The 24,416-nt window shown below is 39.0% G+C and overlaps 1 protein-coding gene across 1 annotated transcript; it reads left to right on the forward strand.

Moving 5' to 3' along the window:
• Positions 1–21,061: 21,061 nt before the first annotated feature.
• LOC144580005 (52 kDa repressor of the inhibitor of the protein kinase-like) lies at positions 21,062–23,550 on the forward strand. Its single transcript, XM_078354927.1, is given in 4 exon segments — positions 21,062–21,138; positions 21,141–21,277; positions 21,366–21,966; positions 21,969–23,550. Coding segments are annotated over 4 exon segments (2,283 nt in total). The 5' UTR covers position 21,062; the 3' UTR covers positions 23,438–23,550.
• Positions 23,551–24,416: the final 866 nt, after the last annotated feature.

A 24,416-nucleotide genomic window follows, 5' to 3' on the forward strand; every position in this document is an offset into this window, starting at 1 on the left:
TATATCTGGGCGCTCCTGTATTGGGTTTATATGTATTTAGGATCGTTAGCTCCTCTTGTTGTATCGATCCTTTTACCATTATGTAATGACCTTTTTTTGTCTTTTTTGATCTTTGTTGCTTTAAAGTCAATTTTATCAGAGATGAGAATTGCAACTCCTGCTTTTTTTTTGCTCTCCATTTGCTTGGTAAATCTTCCTCCAACCCTTTATTTTGAGCCTTTGTGTATCCTTGCATGTGGGATGGGTTTCTTGGATACAGCACACCGATGGGTTTTGGTTTTCTTATCCAATTTGCCAGTCTGTGTCTTTTGATTGGTGCATTTAGTCCATTTACATTTAGGGTTAATATTGTTATGTGTGAATTTGATACTGCCATTTTGATGCTAGCTGGCTGTTTTGCCAGTTAGTTGATGCAGATTCTTCATTTTGTTGATGCTCTTTAGCATTTGGTATGTTTTTGGAATGGCTGGTACTGGTTGTTCCTTTCTATGTGTAGTGCCTCTTTCATGAGCTCTTGTAAAGCAGGCCTGGTGGTGACAAAATCTCTGAGTCCTTGCTCCTTTGCAAAGGATTTTATTTTTCCTTCACTTATGAAGCTCAGTTTGGCTGGATCTGAAATTCTGGGTTGAAAGTTCTTTTCTTTATGGATGTTAAATATTGGCCCCCACTCTCTTCTGGCTTGCAGTGTTTCTGCCGAGAGATCTGCTGTGAGTCTGATGGGCTTCCCTTTGTGAGTAACCTGACCTTTCTCTCTAAGTGCTGCCCTTAGTATTTACTCCTTTATTTCAACCCTGGTGAATCTGATGATTATGTGCCTTGGGGTTGCTCTTCTTGTGGAATATCTTTGAGGTATTCTCTGTATTTCCCAGACATGACTGTTGACCTGCCTTGCTAGGTTGGGGAAATTTTTCTGAATAATATCCTGAAGAGTATTTTCCAGCTTGGATTCATTCTCTTCATCACATTCTGGTACACCTATCAAACGTAGGTTAGGTCTCTTCACATAGTCCCACATTTCTTGAAGACTTTGTTCATTCCTTTTTGTGCTTTTTTCTCTAATCTTGGTTTCTCTTTTGATTTTATTGAGTTGATTTTCGACTTCTGATATTCTTTCTTCTGCTTGGTCAATTCGGCTGTTGAAACTTGTGCATGCTTCGTGAAGTTCTCATGTTGTGTTTTTCAGCTTCTTCAGTTCATTCATATTCCTCTCTAAGTTGTCCATTCTTGTTATCATTTCCTCAAATCTTTCTTCAAGGTTCTTAGTTCCTTTGCATTGAGTTAGAACATGTTCTTTTAGCTCATGGAAGTTTCTCATTACCCACCTTCTGAAGTCTGATTCCATCATTTCATCACACTCATTCTCTATCCAGCTTTGTTTTCTTGCTGGTGAGGAGTTTTGGTCCTTTGTAGTAGGCGAGGTTTTTTGGTTTCGGGTGTTTTTCTCCTTTTTGTGCTGGTTTCTTCCCATCTTTGCGGGTTTATCCACCTGTCGTCTGAGTAGTTGCTGACTTTTCGATTGGGTCTCTGAGTGGGCGCCCAGATTGTTGATGATGAAGTATTTCTGTTACTTAGTTTTTCTTCTAACAGTCTAGCCCCTCTGCTGTAGGACTGCTGAGGTCCACTCCAGGCCCTGCTTTCCTGGGGATTACCTGCAGCAGCTGCAGAACAGTGAGGGATGCTACCAGTTTCTTCTTCCGCTATCTTTGTCCCAGAATGATGCCTGCCAAATGTCAGTCTGATCAGTCCTTTTTGAGGTGACTCTTTGGATATACAGGGGTCAGGGAGCTACTTGAGGAGATGGTCTGTACTTTATAGGAGCTCAAGTGCTGAGCTATGAGCTCCATTGATCATTCAGGGCGGTTAGGCCAGTACGTTTAAGTCTGCTGCAGCAGAACTCATAAAACCCCTTTTTTTCCTCAGATGCTCTGTCTCAGGGAGTTAGAGCTTCCTTTGTGAGTATCCGTTGCCCCTTCCTGCCCAGCTAGGAGGCAGTCTACTCACTATTTGCCTGTCGAGGCTCTGCCCTGCTGCCATGGGCTCCACCTTGTTGACAGAGTCTCTGTTATGGCGGGTTGCCTCGGCAATGGCAGGCTGCATTAGCAATGGGAGTGTACCTCAGTAGGGGCAGTATGCCTCGGTAATGGCGGACACCCCTCCCCCACCGAGCTGCACTATCCTGAGCTGCACTGTCCTGGGTTCAGCTGTGCCTGCAGTGAAACTCTCAACCCCAGGCGTTTCAAATCACCGTTTTGTTTGTCCCTGTGGGGGTGGGACCCGCTGAGCCTGATCACCTGGCTCCCTGCCTCAGAGCCCTCTTTTTTTTTTTAAGTTTAACAATAGACTCTCTCCCAGGTATTTCAGTCAGCTGCTGATACGGCACCGGAATCTGTGTGATTTCCCATGCAGCTACCCACTGCGCCAGCTCAAACCTCTCTTCCCAGTAATCTCCTGGTGTGGCTCGCTGTCCAAGTCTCATTTAATCAGATGGATATTCTAATCTGCCCTCCCAAATCTCAGATTGCTGGTTTAACAGGGCATCCAGACCAGTGCATTCTGTGCGGAGTGCCACTGCGCTGCAGCACCGGCCGAAACAGGCCAAGGGAGCCTTAACAGCTTCTCTGGCTTCCTGTGTTCCTCCTGCACCTGGAAATTTCCCTGTTCTGTGGGCAACAAAGATCCGTCTAAAAATGCAGATTGAACTCACCCTCTGCATCGTCACTGAGAGCTGCAATCCTGATTTGCTCCTACCATGCCATCTTGGCAGTCCCCCATTTCTTCTTTTTTTTAATTTCCATTTTAGGTTTTGGGGTACATGTGAAGAACATGCAAGATATAAAGTTCTACTTAGCTCTTATCACCTATAATTTTTTACTAACACATGCAAAATAGAAATTGAGTCTTGAAAGCAATTGTAAAATGATCCAGATGTTTTTAAAAAATCCACTGATTTACTGATTGAACAAAAATGTCAAATGCCTATCATTGCATAAGCCCTGGCCTAGGTACTAATGTCACATGTATTCATAATACCAAAGCAGCGGTTTTATGCATTGCTTTTGACACAGTAGCTAAATTCATCAAGCAACTGATCTTCTTTATATTTTGGTGTTATAAGATGTATCAAATACAGCACATCATTTTAAAAAGTAGAGAAAATGAAGAATTTATAGTTAACATGCACAGAGAAAATTACACAACCACTAATGTCTTAAGTCACTAAAGTACATGCTACATGTAAATCTTACAGAGGTGTAACAAGAGCAGAGAAAAGCAATGTTTTATGAACAGAAACTCCATTTCTAATTTTATGGATTTGACCACTCAGGATATAAAATAAGTCAATATCATTGAGGACTCACTCAAATAACCTCCAGACATGAGACGCATACAAGATTAGCAAATGTCATGTATCTTACCAGAATTCTGTATCAGTTAACTGAATGTGGGCAGTCAGGATTTGTTAGATTACGTAGTGTTGCTAAATTCTTTCAGATAATTACCTGAATATCTAAATTGAGTTATCTCCTTCTCTATAGGTTTGACCAGAAAAACAATTATCTCATTTGAAGGAACAAGCATAGCATCTATGTAAACTTACTACAACATAAAGGAGATGATAAACAGAAAATATTATTTCAAAACATAAAAATATTTAACAGAAAATATTGCAGTTACAGCTGAAAGCTTGTACCCTTTAATGGTGAGCTGAAAGCTCACCATTTCTGCCTTCCCCTCAGGCCCTGCCAACTGCCATTGTACCCTCTGCTTCTACAATTTCAAAACTTTAACTTCCACATATATATGAGATCATGCAGTATTTGTCTTTCTGTGGAGAAAAAAAGTCAGACCATGGATTACCACTATAAACAGGAGACGAATTTACTAGAAAGGGGTTATGCAGAAACCAGTGAAGGATTCTGATAATATTCTACACATCGATAGGAAATTGTGTTACACAGTCACCTGAATTTGTCAAAACACAACAAAGACACCTCAACACTTGTGCATGTGATTCTTCGTTTTGCTTCACTTGTTATTATTAAAGACCATAAATAAGATACAGCAAAAAGGAAAAAAAAATAGCTTGTTCAGATTGGAAGAAAGTGGAAACAAAAGTTTCTAAATTCACATAAATGAAGGTGAAATTGAAAGGTACAACCAGAAAAGATTCTGATGAATATTCAGAGAATGAACAACAGGCCTGAGAAAATTAGAAAAAAAAATGGAAGCAAATGAAAAATGTAAAAGAATTGACTAGAACATGACAATTATGGAAGAGAAGCAAAGGAGACCTTCCATTACATTATTAGTGACCCTAAGTAAGATCAGAACAATCAACAGGAAACAAATAGAAACATACAATTATAGAAAAAATGCACAAACTATAAGATAACTTGCATCTAACAATTAAATGAACACATCTTGTTTCAGAAATAGTGAAATTGGAAAAATCATTTCTGAGGCTTAAATTAATCAAATATTAAACTTCAAAAAGGACAGACTCGTTAAGTCAACCAGGCCAATACAAATATATATATATTTGTATATATAGATATAGAATAGAAAAGGAAATAGCTTCAGTAATCCAGACAGTAAAATGTAACATGATAAGATAGTGATGTTCTGGAAGAAAGAAAAGACAAACTTTCTTAGTACTGTAATAATGTAAAATATATGTTTGATCTTTGTTTCCTTGAGATGACTGCTGGCTGGTAGCCCCTAGGCAGCTTCAGGATGAGGCTGATTACCAGAAAGACCAAGACTTGGTTACAGTGTTAGGATTTTCAGCCCATGCTTTAAGGATGGGAGAGGAGCTGGAGATTGAGTTGATCATTCATGGCCAATAATGTAATCAATCATACCTATGTAATGCAGCCTCCATAAGAACCCAAAAGAACAGGAGGTGTAAAGGCTTCCAGATAGCTGAACATGTTCCTGGAGGGTAGCATATCATGTTCCTGAAGGAGACATGGAAGCTCCCATTCTCTCACACCTTGCCCCATGCATCTCTTCCATCTGCTGTTCATCTGTGGACTTTGTAACATTTTTTATAATAAACTGATAATTAGAGTAAAATGTTTCCCCGTTCTGGGAGCTGCTCTAGCAAATTAAACCTGAGGTTATGAGAACCCTGGTTTATGGCCAGTTGACTAGAAGCACAATTGATGTTGTAGTCTGTTTTGTGCTGCATTAACAGAATTCTTAAGACTGGGTAGTTTATAAAGAACAAAAATTTATTCTTCGCAGTTCTAAATGCTAGAAAGTTTCTCATCAAGGCTCTGAAAAGCTGGGCACAGTCTGTCTGTTTCCAAAATGCTGTTGTGATTGCTGGATCTTCCACAGAAAAGGAACACTGTCCTTACATGACAGAAAGCGGGAGAGAACCCACTCCTGCAAGCCTTGTTTATAGCAGCTTCAATCCACTCCTGATGGCTTCTTCCACTAGGCCCAGGTCCTAGCCCTGTGACATTGGGGATTATATTTTCAATAGACAAGTTTTTAAGGGGACAAAAGTATTCAAACCATGACTAGTGACAACCCACTACTTGTAACTGGCATCTGAAGTGTAGGAGAGAGGTCTTATGGTTCTGAGCGTTAAACCTGTGACAGCTGATGTGGGAGCTACAGGTATATAATATAAGAATAGTAGTGAATTGGAGAACTCTGAACTCGTGTGCACAAGAGAACTATGTGGTGGACAAGTTGGCAATCCCCCACACCTAGTGTCAGAAGGGTTCTGTTGAGTGGAGGGTAGAGAATGGAAAGGCAGTGATTTTTTTAACCTGTCTTATAAATATCAATTATACAGGACACAGTTGAAACATTCTGAACATGTGAAAATGAAAGTAACAACTGTTCCCATGAGAACTACAAGAAAATACAAGAGAACAAACTTCTACCAATCAGAGAAACAAGATAAGTGGGAAAAAATAAACCGGGATGCTATTATGTGGTAGAAACTATACTTTCTGTAAAAATAAAGATTAAAATTGAATTGGTGATTATTGTTACAGAAGAGAATTTAAATGTTACACTCTATTGTACTGGAGAAGATAAAATAAATAAGCATAGTTGGGAGTGGTCAGAGAAAGGGAACCATTAGTATTGTAATTCTGCTGAATAAGCAGTTATCAAATATACCATTAATGCTGAAAGATCATAAAATAAAGGAGTAAATATATTAAAGGTATAAAAGTTATTTATTAAAGCAATAAGAAAGTAGTGAAGGAAGAAGAAAGAATCCATTTATACTTTCTCTTTTTTTTAAATTAGAGTTTCAATAGTTGAAGTCTAAGGGAAGAGGAAATTATTGTGAATTGCAGAATTGTAGTAGAGTAAATATTTTCAACTGTAAGTAATATAAAAGGGAAGTGTTATGTAATAAAATTCTGTCTTCCTTTTTTGAGACAGGGTGTTACTCTGCCACCCAGGCTGGAGGGCAGTGGTGTCATCATGGTTCACTGCAGCCTCAACCCCCCAGGTTTTAGTGATCCTACCAGTCAGCCTCCCAAGATGCATGTGGGCATCACCATTTCTGGCTATTTTTTTTTCAAAGGTCTCCCCATGTTGCCTAGGTTGGTCTCAAACTCCTGGGCTCAAGTGATTCTCCTGCTTCCATCGGCTTCCCAAAGTTCTGGGATTAAAGGCATGAGCCATTGTGCCAGATGGTAATAAAATTATTTATTAAACCTGGTAATGATATATTCATATAATTAAAATATATATTGAAAATTAACATAAGTAAAGTAAATTTATTTGTTAAAATATAAAAGTTCAGTCTTAGTCATTAAATGAAACTCAACTTTGTAATACCTACAAAAAGTCATGGAAAACAAAGTGACTCAGGAAAGTTAAAAATGAAAAGATAGACAATGGCAGACATTCTTGGAAGATGGAAAAAATGAAGACAGGTGTTTAAATCAGAAAAAGTAGAATTCAGGCAAAAAGGATTAAATGAGGCTAAGAAAGCCACTTTAAAATAATAAACTGTGCAGTCAACATCAATACACAAATAGAAACATCAACAATCAACATCAATAGTGAAAAACAACTGAGGATTGTAACGAGATACAAGATGAGACCTTAATATATATATTTTTCCATAATGGTTCAACAAGATAAAATATAAGTAATAACCTAAACGAATTTGATCTTTCCTGTTCAACAACTCATTATACCTAGTTTCTCGAGCTGAACTATTGAATGTACACTTGCACTTTTGCCATTGTTTTCTATTTCAATATGCAGTCAGTAGCTGCCTGCAACAAATACTTTCAGCATAATTTTGAAATACCTCAATAGATCCTAAGAAGAACTTCATAGTAAAACGAGGCTGATGCACAAATGAAGTTCAGCCCATATATTCTCATCAGCATGGTAATGCCCCAGAATATGTGTAGGAAGTCCCTGGATCTAGAAGAATATTATGAAAAAGCATATGCTGGCAGACCAGACACACCTAGTTTTGAATTCTCATATCAGAAAAAGCTTTGAACAACTTATATAACTGGTTTGAAGCCATATGTGTAGCTGTGAGCTGTGTACAAAATCCATCACTACAGTCTCACTGAGAAGAAAAGCACACATGGGGTGTCCATCTTCCAAAAAGAGTTTTAAAAATAATTCAGTAAATATCTACTCTTACCTCTATTCCAATTGCATGTATCTTATCTAAACATATCTGAAAACTCTAGTCATTTTTAATAATTGTGTGATACATTTAGATGGAAACAGAAAATATTCTTATCAAAACTGACTTGGTACAAACTTGGGAATATTCACTAATGCATCGGAGTTGAAAGGAAAGAGTCTAATTCTTTTTGTCATACTGAAACAAACTGATGGGATTGGAGAGTATGAAAAGTATTAATTTACTTTTAACAAGTTGACTTCACAGGTATGAGTGGTGTTATCTATGATAATCTATGATTCAGGAAAAAAGTAACTAACAATGATGAATACAAGCACATGATTAGTTCTTTCTATATCTCTTACTTTTTTTGTTGTTGTTGACAAATTATTTATGGTGTTCTACAGTGTGTTTTGTTATATGCATGTGTCGTGGGATGGCTAAACCAAGCTGATCGCCATATCCATGACTTCATCTGACATAGTCATCAGAACTGTTGACGCATCCTTCATAATATTCATTAAATACAGTGCTTACACAAAGGGAAGTGGTAAACCCCTTGTATCTGCATTGATCTGCCACATCTGAGGAAGGAATATATTGATAGGGCCCAGCAACTAATCATGTCAACAACTAACTGTGTAGTTCTGCTGTTTCTTTATTTTCATGTGCTGCAGGGTCTCATCTGTAAGGCAAAGTCATCAAACTTATTATATACATGTGATGCGATTAAATCACATAATATATATGAAGAGCTTAGACAAGCCCCTTGGTTATTGTCCTTAATCTGTGGTAATATTAGAGAAATTGACCAGTTAATGCACGATTAAAAAAGAGCAAGAGAAATGCTGAAGCTTTTAGAAAGAATGAACAGAATTTCTGGAGGAGGAAGATCCAAGATGGCCCTTTTAGGAGCAGCTCAGGATTGCAGCTCCCAGTAAAAGTGCAGAGGGTGAGTGGATGCCACAATTCCAGATGGATCTTTATTGCCCATAGCCCAGGAGATACCTAGGCAAAAGGGCCCTATGGGTCTCCAGCATGGCTGTTTTGGCCAGCATGGCTGTTTTAGCTGGTACAGCTGTTTTGCCAGCGCTGTGGTGTGGCAGCTCTCCATACAAAATATACTGGTCTGGTTGTCCTTTTAAGTTGGCCAGGACATTCCAGGGCAGCGCCGTTGTTTCAGCCAGTGCAGTGGGTCACCGCACAGAAAATCACACAGATCCCAGCACCCTTTCAGCAGGCGACTGGAACACCTGGGAAAGAGTCAGCTGTTTAACTTTAAAAAAAGGCTCTGAGGCAGGGAGCCAGGTGATCAGGCTAGGCGGGTTCCACCCCCACAGAAACAAACAAAAAAACAGCAATAGGAAACACTCAGGGTGGAGAGTTTCACAGCAAGCACAACTGAACCCAGGATGGTGCAGCTTGGTGGGGGAGGGGCATCCACCATTACCGAGGCACTCCACCCCTACAAAGGTAGTCTGTCATTGCTGAGGCAGCTTGCCATTGCCAAGGCAAACCACCATAACAGAGAGAGTCTGCCATTACAGAGGCGGGCCACCATTGATGAGGCAGTTTTAACCACACCCATATAAACAGGACTACAGAGAAGCTCAATGGTAGCAGGGCAGAGCCCCACAAAGCCTCTGCAGGCAGACAGTGACTAGGCTGCCTCCTTGCTGGGAGGGGAGGCCTAAAAAAAAAGGCAGCAGCACAACGGGCACTCATAAATAAAGCCCTAACTCCCTGGGACAGAACACCTGGGGAAAAAAAGGCGGTTTATGAGTTCTGCTGCAGCAGATTTAAACGTACCTGCCTAGCAGCCCTGAATGAACAATGGAGCTCACAGCTCAACAATTGAGCTCCTATAAAGGACAGACTGTCTCCTCAAGCAGCTCTCTGACCCCCGTATATTCAAAGAGTCACCTCACGAAAGATTGATCAGACTGATATTTGGTGGGCATCATTCTGGGACAAAGATAGCAGCAGAATAAAATGGTAGCAACCCTTACTGTTCTACCGCTGCTGCAGGTGATCCCCAGGCAATTAGGGCCAGGAGTGGACCTCAGCAGTCCTACAGTAGAGGGGCCAGACTGTTAGAAGGAAAACTAAAAAACAGAAATAACTTCATCACCAACAACCTGGACATCCACTCAGAGACCCAATTTGAAAATCAGCAACTACACAGACGACAGGTGAATAAATCCACAAAGACGGGAAGAAACCAGTGCAAAGAGGAAGAAAACACCCGAAACCAGAACACCTCTCCTCCTACAAGGGATCACAACTCCTCACCAGCAAGGGAACAAAGCAGAATGCAGAATGAGTGTGATGAAATGACAGAATAGAATCAATAAGGTGGGTAATGAGAAACTTCTGTGAGCTAAAAGAGCATGTTCTAACTCAATGAAAATAAACTAAGAACCTTGAAAAAAGATTTGAGGAAGTGATAACAAGAATGAAAAACTTAGAGAGGAATATGAGTGAATTGATGGAGCTGAAAAACACAACATGAGAACTTCGCGAAGCATGCACAAGTTTCAACAGCTGAATTGACCAAGCAGAAGGAAGGATATCAGAGGTTGAAAATCAACTCAATGAAATAAAACAAGAAGAAAAGATTAGAGAAAAAAGCGCAAAAAGGAATGAACAAAGTCTCCAGGAAATGTGGGACTATGTGAAGAGACCTAACCTACATTTGATAGGTGTACCAGAATGTGACAAAGAGAATGAATCCAAGCTGGAAAATACTCTTCAGGATATTATTCAGGAAAACTTCCCCAACCTAGCAAGGCAGGCCAACACTCAAATGCAGGAAATACAGAGAACACCACAAAGATATTCTGCAAGACGGGCAACCCCAAGGCACATAATTGTCAGATTCAACAAGGTTGAAATAAAGGAGAAAATACTAAGGGCAGCCAGAGAGAAAGGTCAGGTCACCCACAAAGGGAAGCCCATCAGACTCACAGCAGATCTCTCGGGAGAAACACTACAAGCCAGAAGAGAGTGGGGGCCAATATTCAACATCCTTAAAGAAAAGAACTTTCAACCCAGAATTTCAGATCCAGCCAAACTGAGCTTCATACATGAAGGAAAAAATAAAATCTTTTGCGAACAAGCAAGTATTCAGAGATTTTGATACCACCAGGCCTGCTTTACAAGAGCTCCTGAAAGAGGCACTACACATAGAAAGGAACAACCAATACCAGCCATTCCAAAATCACACTAAATGCTAAAGAGCATCAACATAATGAAAAATACACAACAACTAACGGGCAAAACAGCCAGCTAGCATCAAAATGGCAGTATCAAATTCACACATAACAATATTAACCCTAAATGTAAATGGACTAAATGCACCAATCAAAAGACACAGACTGGAAAATTGGATAAAAATCCAAAACCCATCACTGTGCTATATCCAGGAAACCCATCTCACATGCAAGGATACACAAAGGCTCAAAATAAAGAAATGGAGGAAGATTTACCAAGCAAATGGAGAGCAAAAAAAAAAGCAGGAGTTGCAATTCTCATCTCTGATAAAATAGACTTTAAAGCAACAAAGATCAAAAGAGACAAAGAAGGCCATTACATAATGGTAAAAGGATCAATACAGCAAGAAGAGCTAACAATCATAAACATATATGAACTCAATACAGGAGCACCCAGATACTTAAGGCAAGTTCTTAATGACTTACAAAGAAACTTAGACTCCCACACAATCATAGTGGGAGACTTTAACACTCCACTGTCAATATTAGACAGATCAACCAGACAGAAAATCAACAAGGATATCCAGGGCTTGAACTCAGACCTGGAACAAGCAAACCTGATAGACATTTACAGAACTCTCCACCCCAAATCCACAGAATATACATTCTTCTCAGAACCACATCACACCTACTCTAAAATTGACCACATACTTGGAAGCAAATCACTCCTCAGCAAATGCAAAACAACTGAAATCATAACAAAAAGTCTCTCAGACCACAGTGAATCAAGTTAGAACTGAGAATTCAAAAACTAACTCAGAACCACACAGCTTCATGGAAACTGAACAACTGGCTCTTGCATGTTGAGGATAAACAATGAAATGAAGGCAGAAATAAAGAAGCTTTTCAAAACCAATGAGAACGAAGACACAACATGCCACAATCTCTGGGACACATTTAAAGCAGTCTCCAGAGGAAAATATATAGCAATAAGGGCCAATATGAGGAGAATGGAGAGATCCAAAATTGACACCCTATCACCAAATTGAAAGAGCTAGAGGAGCAAGATCAAAAAAACTCAAAACCCAGCAGAAGACAAGAAATAACTAAGATCAGAGCTGAACTGAAGGAGATTGAGACATGAGAAACCCTTCAAAAAATCAATAAATCCAAGAGCTGGTTTTTTTTAAAAGATCAACCAAATAGACAGACCACTAGCCAGATTGATTAAAAAGAAAAGAGAGAACAACCAAATAGATGCAATAAAAAATGATAAAGGGGAAATCACCACAGATTCCACAGAAATTCAAACCATCATCAGAGAATATTATAAACAACTCTATGCACATAAACTAGTAAATCTGGAAGAAATGAATAAATTCCTGGACCCCTGTGTCCTCCCAAGCCTAAACCAGGAGGAAGCTGAAACTAGGAATAGACCAATAACAAGGTCAGAAGTCGAGGCAGCAATTAAGAGCCTACCACACAAAAAAAGCCCAGGTCCAGATGGGTTGACAGCCAAATTCTACCAGACACACAAAGAGGAGCTGGTACCATTCCTTCTGAAACTATTCCAAACAATCCAAAAAGAGGGAATCCTTCCCAAATCATTTTATGACACCAATATTATCCTGATACCAAAACCCAGCAGAGACCCAACAGAAGAAAACTTCAGGCCAATATCCATGATGAACATAGATGCAAAAATCTTCAATAAAATATTGGCAAGCCGATTGCAACAGCAAATCAAAAAACGTATCCATCATGATCAAGTAGGATTTATAACGGGAATGCAAGGCTGGTGCAACATATGCAAGTCTACAAACGTAATTCACGATATAAACAGAACCAAAAACAAAAACCACATGATTATCTCAATTGATGCAGAGAAGGCATTCGACAAAATTCAACAGCCCTTTATGCTAAAAACCCTCAATAAACTCGGTATTGATGGAATGTATCTCAAAGTAATAAGTTATTTATGACAAACCAACAGCCAATATCATACTGAATGGGCAAAAACTGGAAGCATTCCCTTTGAAATCTGGCACTAGACAAGGATGCCCTCTTTCACCACTCCTATTGAATATAGTACTGGAAGTTCTAGCCAGAGCAATCAGGCAAGAAAAAGAAATAAAGGGTATTCAAATAGGAAAGGTGGAAGCCAAATTGTCTCTATTTGCAGACGACATGATAGTATACCTAGAAGACCCCATCGCCTCAGCCCAAAAACTCCTGAAACTGATAAACAACTTCAGCAAAGTCTCAGGATATAAAATCAATGTGCAAAAATCACAAGCATTCCTCTACATCAATAACAGACTTAAAGAAAGCCAAATCAAGAACGAACTGCCATTCACAATTGCTACAAAAAGAATAAAATACCTAGGAGTACAACTCACAAGGAACGTAAGGGACCTCTTCAAGGAAAACTACAAACCACTGCTCAACGAAATAAGAGAGGACACAAACAGATGGAGAAACATTCCATGTTCATGGTTAGGAAGAAGTAATATCGTGAAAATGACTATACTACCCAAAGTAATTTACAGAATCAACGTTATCCCCATCAAGCTACCATTGGCTTTCTTCACAGAACTGGAAAAAACCACCATGAACTTCATATGGAACCAAAAGAGAGCCTGCATAGCCAAGTCAATTCTAAGCAAAAAGAACACAGTGGCAGGCATCACACTACCGGATTTCAAACTATACTACAAGGCTACAGTAATCAAAACAGCATGGTACTGGTGCCAAAACAAAGATATAGACTAATGGAACAAAACAGAGGCATCAGAGGCAACACAACATAGCTACAAACATACAATCTTTGATAAACCTGACAAAAACAAGCCATGAAGAAAGGATTCCCTGTTTAACAAATGGTGTTGGGAAAACTGGCTAGCCATGTGCAGAAAGCAGAAACTGGACCCCTTCCTGACACCTTACACTAAAATTAACTCCCGATGGATTAAAGACTTAAACATAAGACCTGACCCATAAAAACCCTAGAAGGAAATCTAGGCAAAACCATCCAGGACATAGGAGTAGGCAAGGACTTCATGAACAAAACACCAAAAGCATTGGCAACAAAAGCCAAAATAGACAAATGGGACCTAATCAAACTCCACAGCTTCTGCACGGAAAAAGAAACAGTCACTAGAGTGAATCGGCAACTAACAGAATGGGGAAAAAATTTTGCAGTTTACCCATCGGACAAAAGGCTGATATCCAGAATTTACAAAGAACTCAAACAGATTTACAGGAAAAAAAACAAACAAGACCATTCAAAATTGGGCAAAAGATATAAACAGACACTTTAGGAAAGAAGACATATATGAGGCCAACAATCATATGAAAAGATGCTCATTATCACTGGTCATCAGAGAGATGCAAATCGAAACCACATTGAGATACCATCTCACGCCGGTTAGAATGGCGATCATTAAAAAATCTGGAGACAACAGATGCTGGAGAGGATGTGGAGGGAAAGGAACACTTTTACACTGTTGGTGGGAGTGTAAATTCGTTCAACCATTGTGGAAGACAGTGTGGCGATTCCTCAAGGCCTTAGAAATAGAAATTCCATTTGACCCAGCAATCCCATTACTGGGTATATATCCAAAAGACTATAAATCGTTCTACTATAAGGACACATGTGCACGAATGTTCATTGCAGCACTGTTTACAATAGCAAAGACCTGGAATCAACCCAAATGCCCATTGATAATAGACTGGATTGGAAAACTGTGGCACATATACACCATGGAATGTTATGCAGCAATCAGAAATGATGAGTTTGTGTCGTTTGTAGGAACATGGATGAATCTGGAGAACAACATCCTCAGCAAACTGACACAAGAACAGAAAATGAAACACCGTATATTCTCACTCATAGGCGGGTGATGAAAAATGAGAACACATGGACACAGGGAGGGGAGTACTAAACAGTGGGGTCTATTGGGGGGAAAAGGGGAGGGCCAGTGGGACGGGGAGGTGGGGAGGGATAACCTGGGGAGAAATGCCAAATGTGGGTGAAGGGGAGAAAGGAAGCAAAACACACTGCCGTGTGTGTACCTACGCAACTGTCTTGCATGCTCTGCTCGTGTACCCCAAAACCTAAAATGCAATAACAAATTTTAAAAAAAGAATAAACATAAATAAAATTTTAAAGGATAAAAAAAAATAAGTCAAACATACAAAAATACCCCAAATAAAACATGGAAGCTTAGTCCTTTCTCCCCTCCAGCTCCAGTGTCTGTTTTAGGGTCACTCAGAGTGTACAATTTCATAAATAACATTCAAAAACACGAGTTGAAATTTGTGTTTACAGGCATAACATGACATAAACAGAGGGAGTTATGTTGGGAATGCATGAGTATTTTATTTTAGAACTTTTATTTCTACACATATAGACCTACTCAAGGATGTTGGTATAATCTTTGGATTGACTGTACAAAATATGTTATCATTCATTTATACAATGAAGACAATTATGTGGTATTCATTTTTCTATTACATGTAATATTTTCTTTAAAATTTTTTTTAAAAAGAAAAGTTGGTGCTGGGTGCAGTGGCTAATGCCTGCAATCTCAGCATTTTGGGAGGCTGAGGTGGGCAAATCATTTAAGGTTAGGAGTTAAATACCAGCCTGGGCAACGTGCCAAAACCCCTTCTCAACTAAAAATTCAGAAAAAGTAGGCAGGCATTGTGGTGGGTGACTGTAATCCCATCTATTGGGGAGGCTGAGGCAGGAGAATCGCTTGAACCCAGGAGCCAGATGTTGCAGTGAGCACAGGTCATGCCAATGCACTCCAGCCTGGGTGACTGAATGAGACTCCATCTCAAAAAATGGTGTGTGCAATTTGAATTTTGATACTCAGTACAAAACTGTCCTCCAAAATTTATATAACAATTCACACTCTCAGCAACCATGTATGTGTATTTTGAATAACGTATGGTTTTATAAACATAAGCAGATTAATTACATCTAAATGACGATATTTGTGCTTCCCAAAATACCTGTATTGATCAACTCACTAAAATATGAAAGAGTATAGCTAAAAAGTATCTTCTGCATTCTGTCTCTATATTTCACTTGACCATAATTAAATCATAAATGATTGAATTCATATTATTTGTTTTGAATTTTCAAATGCATTATTGAAATTTATCATTGCTCTTGAAGGAATACATTTCTGGTGATAAATACATCAGTTAAAGGAATATTCTATGTTTTGTTAGAAGACACATCTTTAACTTGTTCCAAATTTCAAAATAAATGTATCCCAAACTCTGGAAATTGTGGGTCATCAATACCCTACATTTGGGTCACAACAGGCTTAACATGAACTTCACCAGAGACTTTTGAATGCATTCTATGTGAAGAAAACATTAATTTGAATTGCACTCTAGCAAGAAAGTGAGACTCACCATGAACTTTCAATGTTCCTATTATTGAATTCTAATATTGCTCTTGGATTTTAACTGATGTCCTTCTCCCTCTTGTGCAATTTGTAAGTGGGGCACTTTTCATCTTATAAGCCTGGGAAGCAGTGTTGGTAACCTCAGTAATCCTGTCTAGTGTTTGCTTCCTGTATGCTGGGCTTTCGTCTTATTACTGGTTTCTTTAACCACCCAGGAATTGAACTCTGCAACTAAATTATCACCTGCATTTCTGAACCACATCTGCTGAAAGATATCCATGTCTCCGTGTGCAACTGCTAGTAAGATAATACTACACCTATAGAGTCCAGGCTCTAAATGGCTACCTGAAACTGTCCATGACTCTATTGCTCTTATGCCCTGAAAAATTCATCTGCTTGGACTTCTTTATAATAAGTTAGAAGTCTTGGCTTTGTACTCAAGTAATATAGCAAATAAGTCAGATTTACATAGTGAAGCTTATATACCAGAACACATTTAACATTATAGGCATAGTAGGGAACATAGGCATGACTCTAACTTTCCAACTGCTAGCCCACTGTCCACTTCCTAATGTCACATTCATTTTACATAGAAAACTGAAGGTTGGGGGTTCCCTCTCTCAGCTTTGGAGCCCCCCTCCCTCTGTCTCTGTATAGTGGAGTGTCTTAGAAAAAAGAAAACTGATGGTTGATCATTCTTTTCTAATATGCAGTCTAACATATTACAGAATTAATGCAAAATGACAAAGGAGAGTAGCTGAATTCTCCCTCGTGTTAGTTGAAATTTAATGTATTATGAAGAGAAATTTAGAGAAAGAGTTTGAATAAAATTATATATCTAGTAACACAAATGAGTACCTTTTGGAGCATTCATATAGTATTCAAATATTTTACTAAATCTAGACATATTTAAATGAAATATTTTTTCTGTGAATGAAGAATGTTGAAAAGCTCCTGTATATCTCACTACATTCAAAAAATCTTTCAGCTGTTACTAGAGAGATAAAGGTTTTCAAAAACTCTTAGAAAGCACAAAGGTTGACCAGATGGTTGCAAAATATAGCATTAAGTATTAATTTTACTTACTGTAAAGTTACTATAATGAACATTATTCTCTCACATGTGCTTCAGATTCTTCTTGTTTTAAAGACAGGGTCTTGGTTGGGAATGGAGGCTCACACCTGTAATCCCAGCACTTTAGGAGCAGAGGTAGATGAAGTGTTTGAACCCAGGAGTTCTAGACCAGCCTGAGAAACATGGGGACACCCAGTCTCTACAAAAATACAAAAAATCACCTGGGTGTGGTGGTAAGTGCCTATAGTCCCAGCTATGCAGGAGGCTGAGGCAGGAGGATTGTTTGAACCTAGGAGGTCAAGGGTGTGGTAAGCCAAAATAATTCAACTGCACTCCAGCCTGGGTGACAGCGTGAGACAGTGTCAACGTAAAATAAAATAATAAAATAAAAAAAAACAGAGTCTCGCTAAACTCAAACTCTTGAACTCTAGCAATTCTACTATCTCAGCCTCCAGAGTAACTGGGACTATAAGTATGTGCCACCACACATGGCCTATTTAACATTTTAAAGATATCACAGTAGTAAAAGCAAAATATATTCTTTGCTGCTTTTAAATATAAATTTACTATGGTATTAAATAGAATAAATGCCATTGTCACTATTTTATGCATTTTTTTACTAAAAAAATTCCAGCAAGTTGATTATAATCCAACAGTGAAAACAATCAAATATGGTGGTATGTACAAAGTACTCTGTGTATCCACAGTTCCCCACCCCTCCCCACACTAAGTACAGTTTTAATCTCCTGCCCTCTGTTCTGTGTCTGGGATTCTGACTTTTATGCAGTTCATGAAGAAATGTCTTTGCCCTCTAGCTATCTGTTGGAGTCCTTCTGTCAGAGAAACTAGTCAGAGAGAAAGGGGAAAAGGACAGTGATATGACGCTGTATATTTTCTAACTCTGTCCCTGCAGAGAATGCCAGGGTTGGATCAGGACCCTTTGCCAAAGGATACATCTTTTCTCAGGCATTCATAGATCTATAACCACTGTTTAATAACAAATATAACAGCTCCCTCTCCTTTCTTCTTCAGGACGAGTAAGTGCCTCACCCATGACCATATATAACCTTTTGAGTTTCTCAAAAAAAAGTCCTATGCATTTTAAAATAGTTTCTTAATTTTAATATCCTTCAGTTAAAAGTTTAATTATTTTTGCTATGTCTTATCTACCAATATTATGAAGTGAATTATACAAAAAAGGAATCCTAGTACATAAAACAAATGCAAAGCTGAAAAATGAACAGTCACAAACAACCATTTGGGAGCTTCATAATCAACCTGAGGCAGTCTATAAACTGAGAAGTGTTGTCTTTCAAAAACTGCTATTACTTTGGGTAAGAGCAGTAGGAGTCTGTTGTCATACTGCTTCAGTGGTCAATGAAATTACTCACTTTGTTCACGTGAACATGACATGAAGCCCAACAGCTTTGGTATCAGATGGCCTGGAATCAAATGGTAGTGAGGAGCATAAACTTGTGGGTTCAACAACTAAAATTACAAATTTGGTAGTTTACAAATGGGCACATTTCACAGTTTGGTGCAGTGAAGTTGTGATGCTCATTGAGGAAATTGTCAGACAAATTCAACAGGTTGACCCTAGAGATGAGAAAGCCGAATAAGGACTAAATGAGCTCCCCACACACCTGGCTGAGTAGGAAGCTAAGCACATGCAGAGAGAAGAGCCCCAAATCACAGTGTGGAGGACGCCAAGTAGAATTTGAGAACTGGCTGAATCTTGAATACACCCCTTAACCTAAACAGATTGATCAGCAAATAGTGCAAGACTATGGGTGTAGGATGTCTTCACAGACCTCTTTCCAAATCCTTAGCCATTAAATATAAAACTGACCACCAAGAAGTCAAGCAAAAAGTAAAAACAAGAATTAAAATGAATAGACATCAGTGGCTGCACACCACAGGGGAGACAGATGCTACTGTTAATGATCAGGTATATTACAATAAGGTACAATGAAAAAAATCAGAAAAAATCCAGAATCGATCATGTTTATTATCGAAAATGTCTAATTTTCAACCAAAGATGATCAAACAAGGAAAAAAAAGAAAAGTGTGATTCATTTCTGTGGGAAAAAAAAAAAAACAGCAGTCAATAGAAAGTGATTCTGAATGCAAAAAGATAATACATTTAGCAAACAAAAATGTATAGAAGCTATTCTAAATATGTTCAAATAATTTATTATGGCAATGTCTCAACAAATAGCCAACTTTAATAGAGAAGCAGAAATTACAAACTCAGAACAAGTGAAGTTTTTAGAGTAGAAAAAAATAGAAAACAGAGCAAAGAAAATGAGTTAGCAAACTAAAAGATCAATTGAAATTATCCAATCTGAAAGGCAGAATGAATAATAGATTGAAGAAACGGACAGGTTTAGAAACCCATGGAAAAGTGTTAAGCATATCAATATAGGTGTATTGATACTCAAAGCAGACAGGAGAGAGAAGAGGAAGAAATATCCAAAGAAATCATAACTGACAACTTTAAAAGATCAAGAAATAACATTAATTGGGGGATTCAAGAAATTCAACAAGTTTCAAGTGGAATAAACTCAAAAAGACATACGTGTAGGTACATCACAACTCAAACTTCTGGATGACAAAGATAAGATAAAATACTGAAAGCAAAAACCTTTTATGAAATATAGGAAAGTATCGATATGTGTTACATCTAACTTTGCATCAGAAAATGAATGCCAGAAGATTGGAGTGAAATTTAAAGTGTTGAATTATACAAACAAAAAAGGCCAACCAAGATTTCAATTTCCAATAAAACTATTCTTCAGAAGTTGAAACAAAGTGCTTTACCAGAAAAACAAGAAGTGAGAGAATTTACAGCTGCAAGACATTCACCACATGAAATACAGAAGTGCAACAGAGTGATAAACAAACACTAATGCCAGGCAGCAACTTTTATTCACAGGAAAGGAAAGAATAATTAAGCTGTTACTTGTTTTTATTTTTTAAAAAGGGGGGTCGTGGGTGCAGTGGTGCATGCTTGTAATTCTGTAATCCCAGCACTTGGGAAGACCAAGGCTGGCAGATCACAAGGTCAGAAGATAGAGACCATCCTGGCTAACACAGTGAAAACCCATCGCTACTAAAAATATATAAAATAAGCTGGCTGTGGTGGCATGTGCCTAGAATTCCAGCTACTCAGGAGGCTGAGGCAAGAGAATTGCTTGAACCCAGGAGGCAGAGGTTGCCGTGAGCCAAGATCAAGACACTGCACTCCAACCTGGGTGAGAGAGCAAGACTCTTTCTCAAGGGAAAGAAAAAAAAGGAACTTTTCTTTTTTAATAACTTAAAAAACAAGATGAGATTGCTTAAAACATTAGCTATCATGCCCGCCTGCGGGGAAGGCGAAAAGGAAGGGCGGGGGAGGAAGGCTGAGGGAAGAGAGGGCACCCCCGGGCGTCAGGGTGCATTGTGGGAAGGAAGCGGCAGCGTCTCGGGCGGGCGGGAGGTGCGGAAGCGGCGGCGGCGGCGGCGGCGGTAAACCCTCCCGGCCGCTCACAGCACTGTGGAACCGTGTCCCCAGCCCGGCCTCGGACCGCGGCACCCCTCCTGGCCCTCGCGGCTTTCCGTCCGCCAGCCCCTCCCTCCCTCGCGCGCCGGCCTGGCTTCCCTCCCCGGCCCCTAAGGGCGGGCGGACTGCCCTGAGGAGGCGGGGAGGGGAGGGCTGGGCCGGCCGGCGGGCGGGCTATGATGCCGAACTTCTGCGCTGCCCCCAACTGCACCCGGAAGAGCACGCAGTCCGACCTGGCCTTCTTCAGGTTCCCACGGGACCGGCCAGATGCCAGAAGTGGGTGGAGAATTGTACGAGAGCAGACTTAGAAGATAAAACACCTGATCAGCTAAATAAACATCATCGATTATGTGCCAAACATTTTGAGACCTCTATGACCTGTAGAACTATACATGTTGCAGAGGCATCAGAAAACTAAAGAATGATTGGGTTATTTTATTTCTCAAATTAATTGAAGCAGATACTTGTGAAGTCACTGGGAGAGTCCTTATAGGACAGTTCTTCGAGATAATGCAATACCAACAATATTTGATCTTACCAGTCATTTGAACAACCCACATAGTAGACACAGAAAACGAATAAAAGAACTGAGTGAAGACGAAATCAGGACAGTGAAACAGAAAAAAATTGATGAAATTTCTGAACAGGAACAAAAACATAAAGAAACCAACAATAGCAATGCTCGGAATCCCAGTGAAGGGGATGAAGGGCAAGATGAGGACATTTTACCTTTAACCCTTGAAGAGAAGGAAAACAAAGAATACCTAAAATCTCTATTTGAAATCTTGATTCTTATGGGAAAGCAAAATATACCTCTGGATGGACATGAGGTTGATGAAATCCCAGAAGTTCTCTTTACTCCAGATAACTTTCAAGCACTGCTGGAGTGCCAGATAAATTCTGGTGAAGAGGTCCTGAGAACACTCTTTGAGACAACAGCAGTTAACATATTGTTTTGTTCAAAAACACAACAGAGGCAGATGCTAGAGATCTGTGAGAGCTGTATTCGGGAAGAAACTCTCAGAGAAGTGAGAGACTCACACTTCTTTTCCATTATCACCGACGATGTAGTAGACATAGCAGGGAAGAGCACCTACCTGTGCTGGTGAGGTTTGTTGATGAATCTCATAACCTAAGAGAGGAATTTGTAGGCTTCCTGCCTTATGAAGCTGATGCCAAAATTTTGGCTGTGAAATTTCACACTGTGATAACTGAGAAATGGGGATTAAATATGGAGTATTGTCGTGGCCAGGCTTACATTGTGTCTAGTGGATTTTCTTCCAAAATAAAAGTTGTTGCTTCTAGACTTTTAGAGAAATATCCCCAGGCTATCTACACTCTTTGCTCTTCCTGTGCCTTAAATATGTGGTTGGCAAAATCAGTACCTGTTATGAGGGTATCTGTTGCATTAGGAACAATTGAGGAAGTTTGTTCTTTTTTCCATCGATCACCAGAACTGCTTTTGGAACTTGATAATGTAATTTCTGTTCTTTTTCAGAACAGTAAAGAAAGGGGTAAAGAACTGAAGGAAATCTGCCATTCTCGGTGGACAGGCAGGCATGATGCTTTTGAAATTTTAGTATAACTCCTGCAAGCACTTGTTTTATGTTTAGATGGTATAAATAGAGACACAAATATTAGATGGAATAACTGTATAGCTGGCCGAGCATTTGTACTCTGCAGTGCAGTAACAGATTTTGATTTCATTGTTACTATTGTTGTTCTTAAAAATGTCCTATCTTTTACAAGAGCCTTTGGGAAAAATCTCCAGGGGCAAACTTCAGATGTCTTCTTTGCAGCCGGTAGTTTGACCACAGTACTGCATTCACTTAATGAAGTGATGGAAAATATTGAAGTTTATCATGAATTTTGGTTTGAGGAAGCCACAAATTTGGCAACCAAGCTTGATATTCAAATGAAACTCCCTAGGAAATTCTGCAGAGCTCACCAGGGTAACTTGGAATCTCAGCTAACCCCTGAGAGTTACTATAAGGAAACCCTCAGTGTCCCAACAGTGGAGCACATTATTCAGGAACTTAAAGATATATTCTCAGAACAGCACCTGAAAGCTCTTAAATGCTTATCTCTGGTACCCTCAGTCATGGGACAACTCAAATTCAATACATCAGAGGAACACCATGCTGATATGTATAAAAGGGACTTACCCAATCCTGACACACTCTCAGCTGAGCTTCATTGTTGGAGAATCAAATGGAAACACAGGGGGAAAGATATAGAGCTTCCATCCACTATCTATGAAGCCCTCCACCTGCCTGACATCAAGTTTTTTCCTAATGTATATGCATTTCTAAAGGTCCTGTGTATTCTTCCTGTGAGGAAGGTTGAAAATGAGTGGTATGAAAATGGACGAAAACGTCTTAAAGCATATTTGAGGAACACTTTGACAGACCAAAGGTCGAGTAACTTGGCTTTGCTTAACATAAATTTTTATATAAAACACGACCTGGATTTAATGGTGGACACATATATTAAACTCTATACAAGTAAGTCAGAGCTTCTCACAGAGAATTCAGAAACCATGGAAAATACCTAAGAGACTTTTAAAAATAGATTTTCTTATATTTTATATTTGGAAGAAAAGCTGTAAGGTGTATGTAGGCCACTTAATCACTAAATATCTTTGCCTGTAGGACTTCATTGAATACATTAGCCGTTGATAATTGACCTGTTTAAATGGCCCCTATTTGAACTCTCCTGCTTTGAAGGCCTATCTGTTCTTCCAGAAGAGAACATTGAAAGTGCCATGTTTCCTTCTGTGTGATCTCTGCTGGTGGCACTCTGGAATTGTTTTAGTTAAGTCATTTTAGACATAGCATTTATTATCACTGTGGATCTCTACTTGTTGAGTGTTATGAATTCTTTGAAGAAATATATTTTGAAGAGGTGTGGGAAAAAGAAATATAATTTATAAAATATTATAGTGAAGTCCACAGTTGGCCTTTGACTAATAGGATTTTTAAGTATGTTAAAAGTCTGTACTGGACAGTTATAAGAAATTACCAGAGAAAAGCTTGTGAGCTTGCCAAAAGATTTCAGTGTAGATTCTCTCTTTCTGAAATGAACTTAAGGAACAAATGACAGTAAAAGTTTGAATGGAGGAGTCTGCCATTGTTCCACATCTCATTGTTGGCTGTTTACATTCCTTTGTGGAGCCTGCATCTTCCTAAGCTTTTTAGCAGGTATATGTTGAACACTTCTGTTTCATGGTTAAGACAGAATCAGAGGCTGTGGAAACTGACAACCGATTTGTCTTTTTTTTTCTGTCTTTCTCCATAACTTATCTACTGCCTCATCTTGATTTATAAGCAAAACCTGGAAAACCTAGAAAAATAAGTGTTGTGGTTTATCTAGAAAAATATGGAAAATATTGCTGTTATTTTTGGTGAAGAAAATCAATTTTGTATAGTTTATTTCAATCTAAATAAAATGTGAATTTTGTTAAAAAAAATTAGGAATCACCCTGTATTATTGAGTTTATACATACATGCAATATGCAACAACAATAGATCTCT

The sequence above is a fragment of the Callithrix jacchus genome, chromosome 17 (assembly GCF_049354715.1).
Source record: "Callithrix jacchus isolate 240 chromosome 17, calJac240_pri, whole genome shotgun sequence".
Taxonomy (NCBI): domain Eukaryota; kingdom Metazoa; phylum Chordata; class Mammalia; order Primates; family Cebidae; genus Callithrix; species Callithrix jacchus.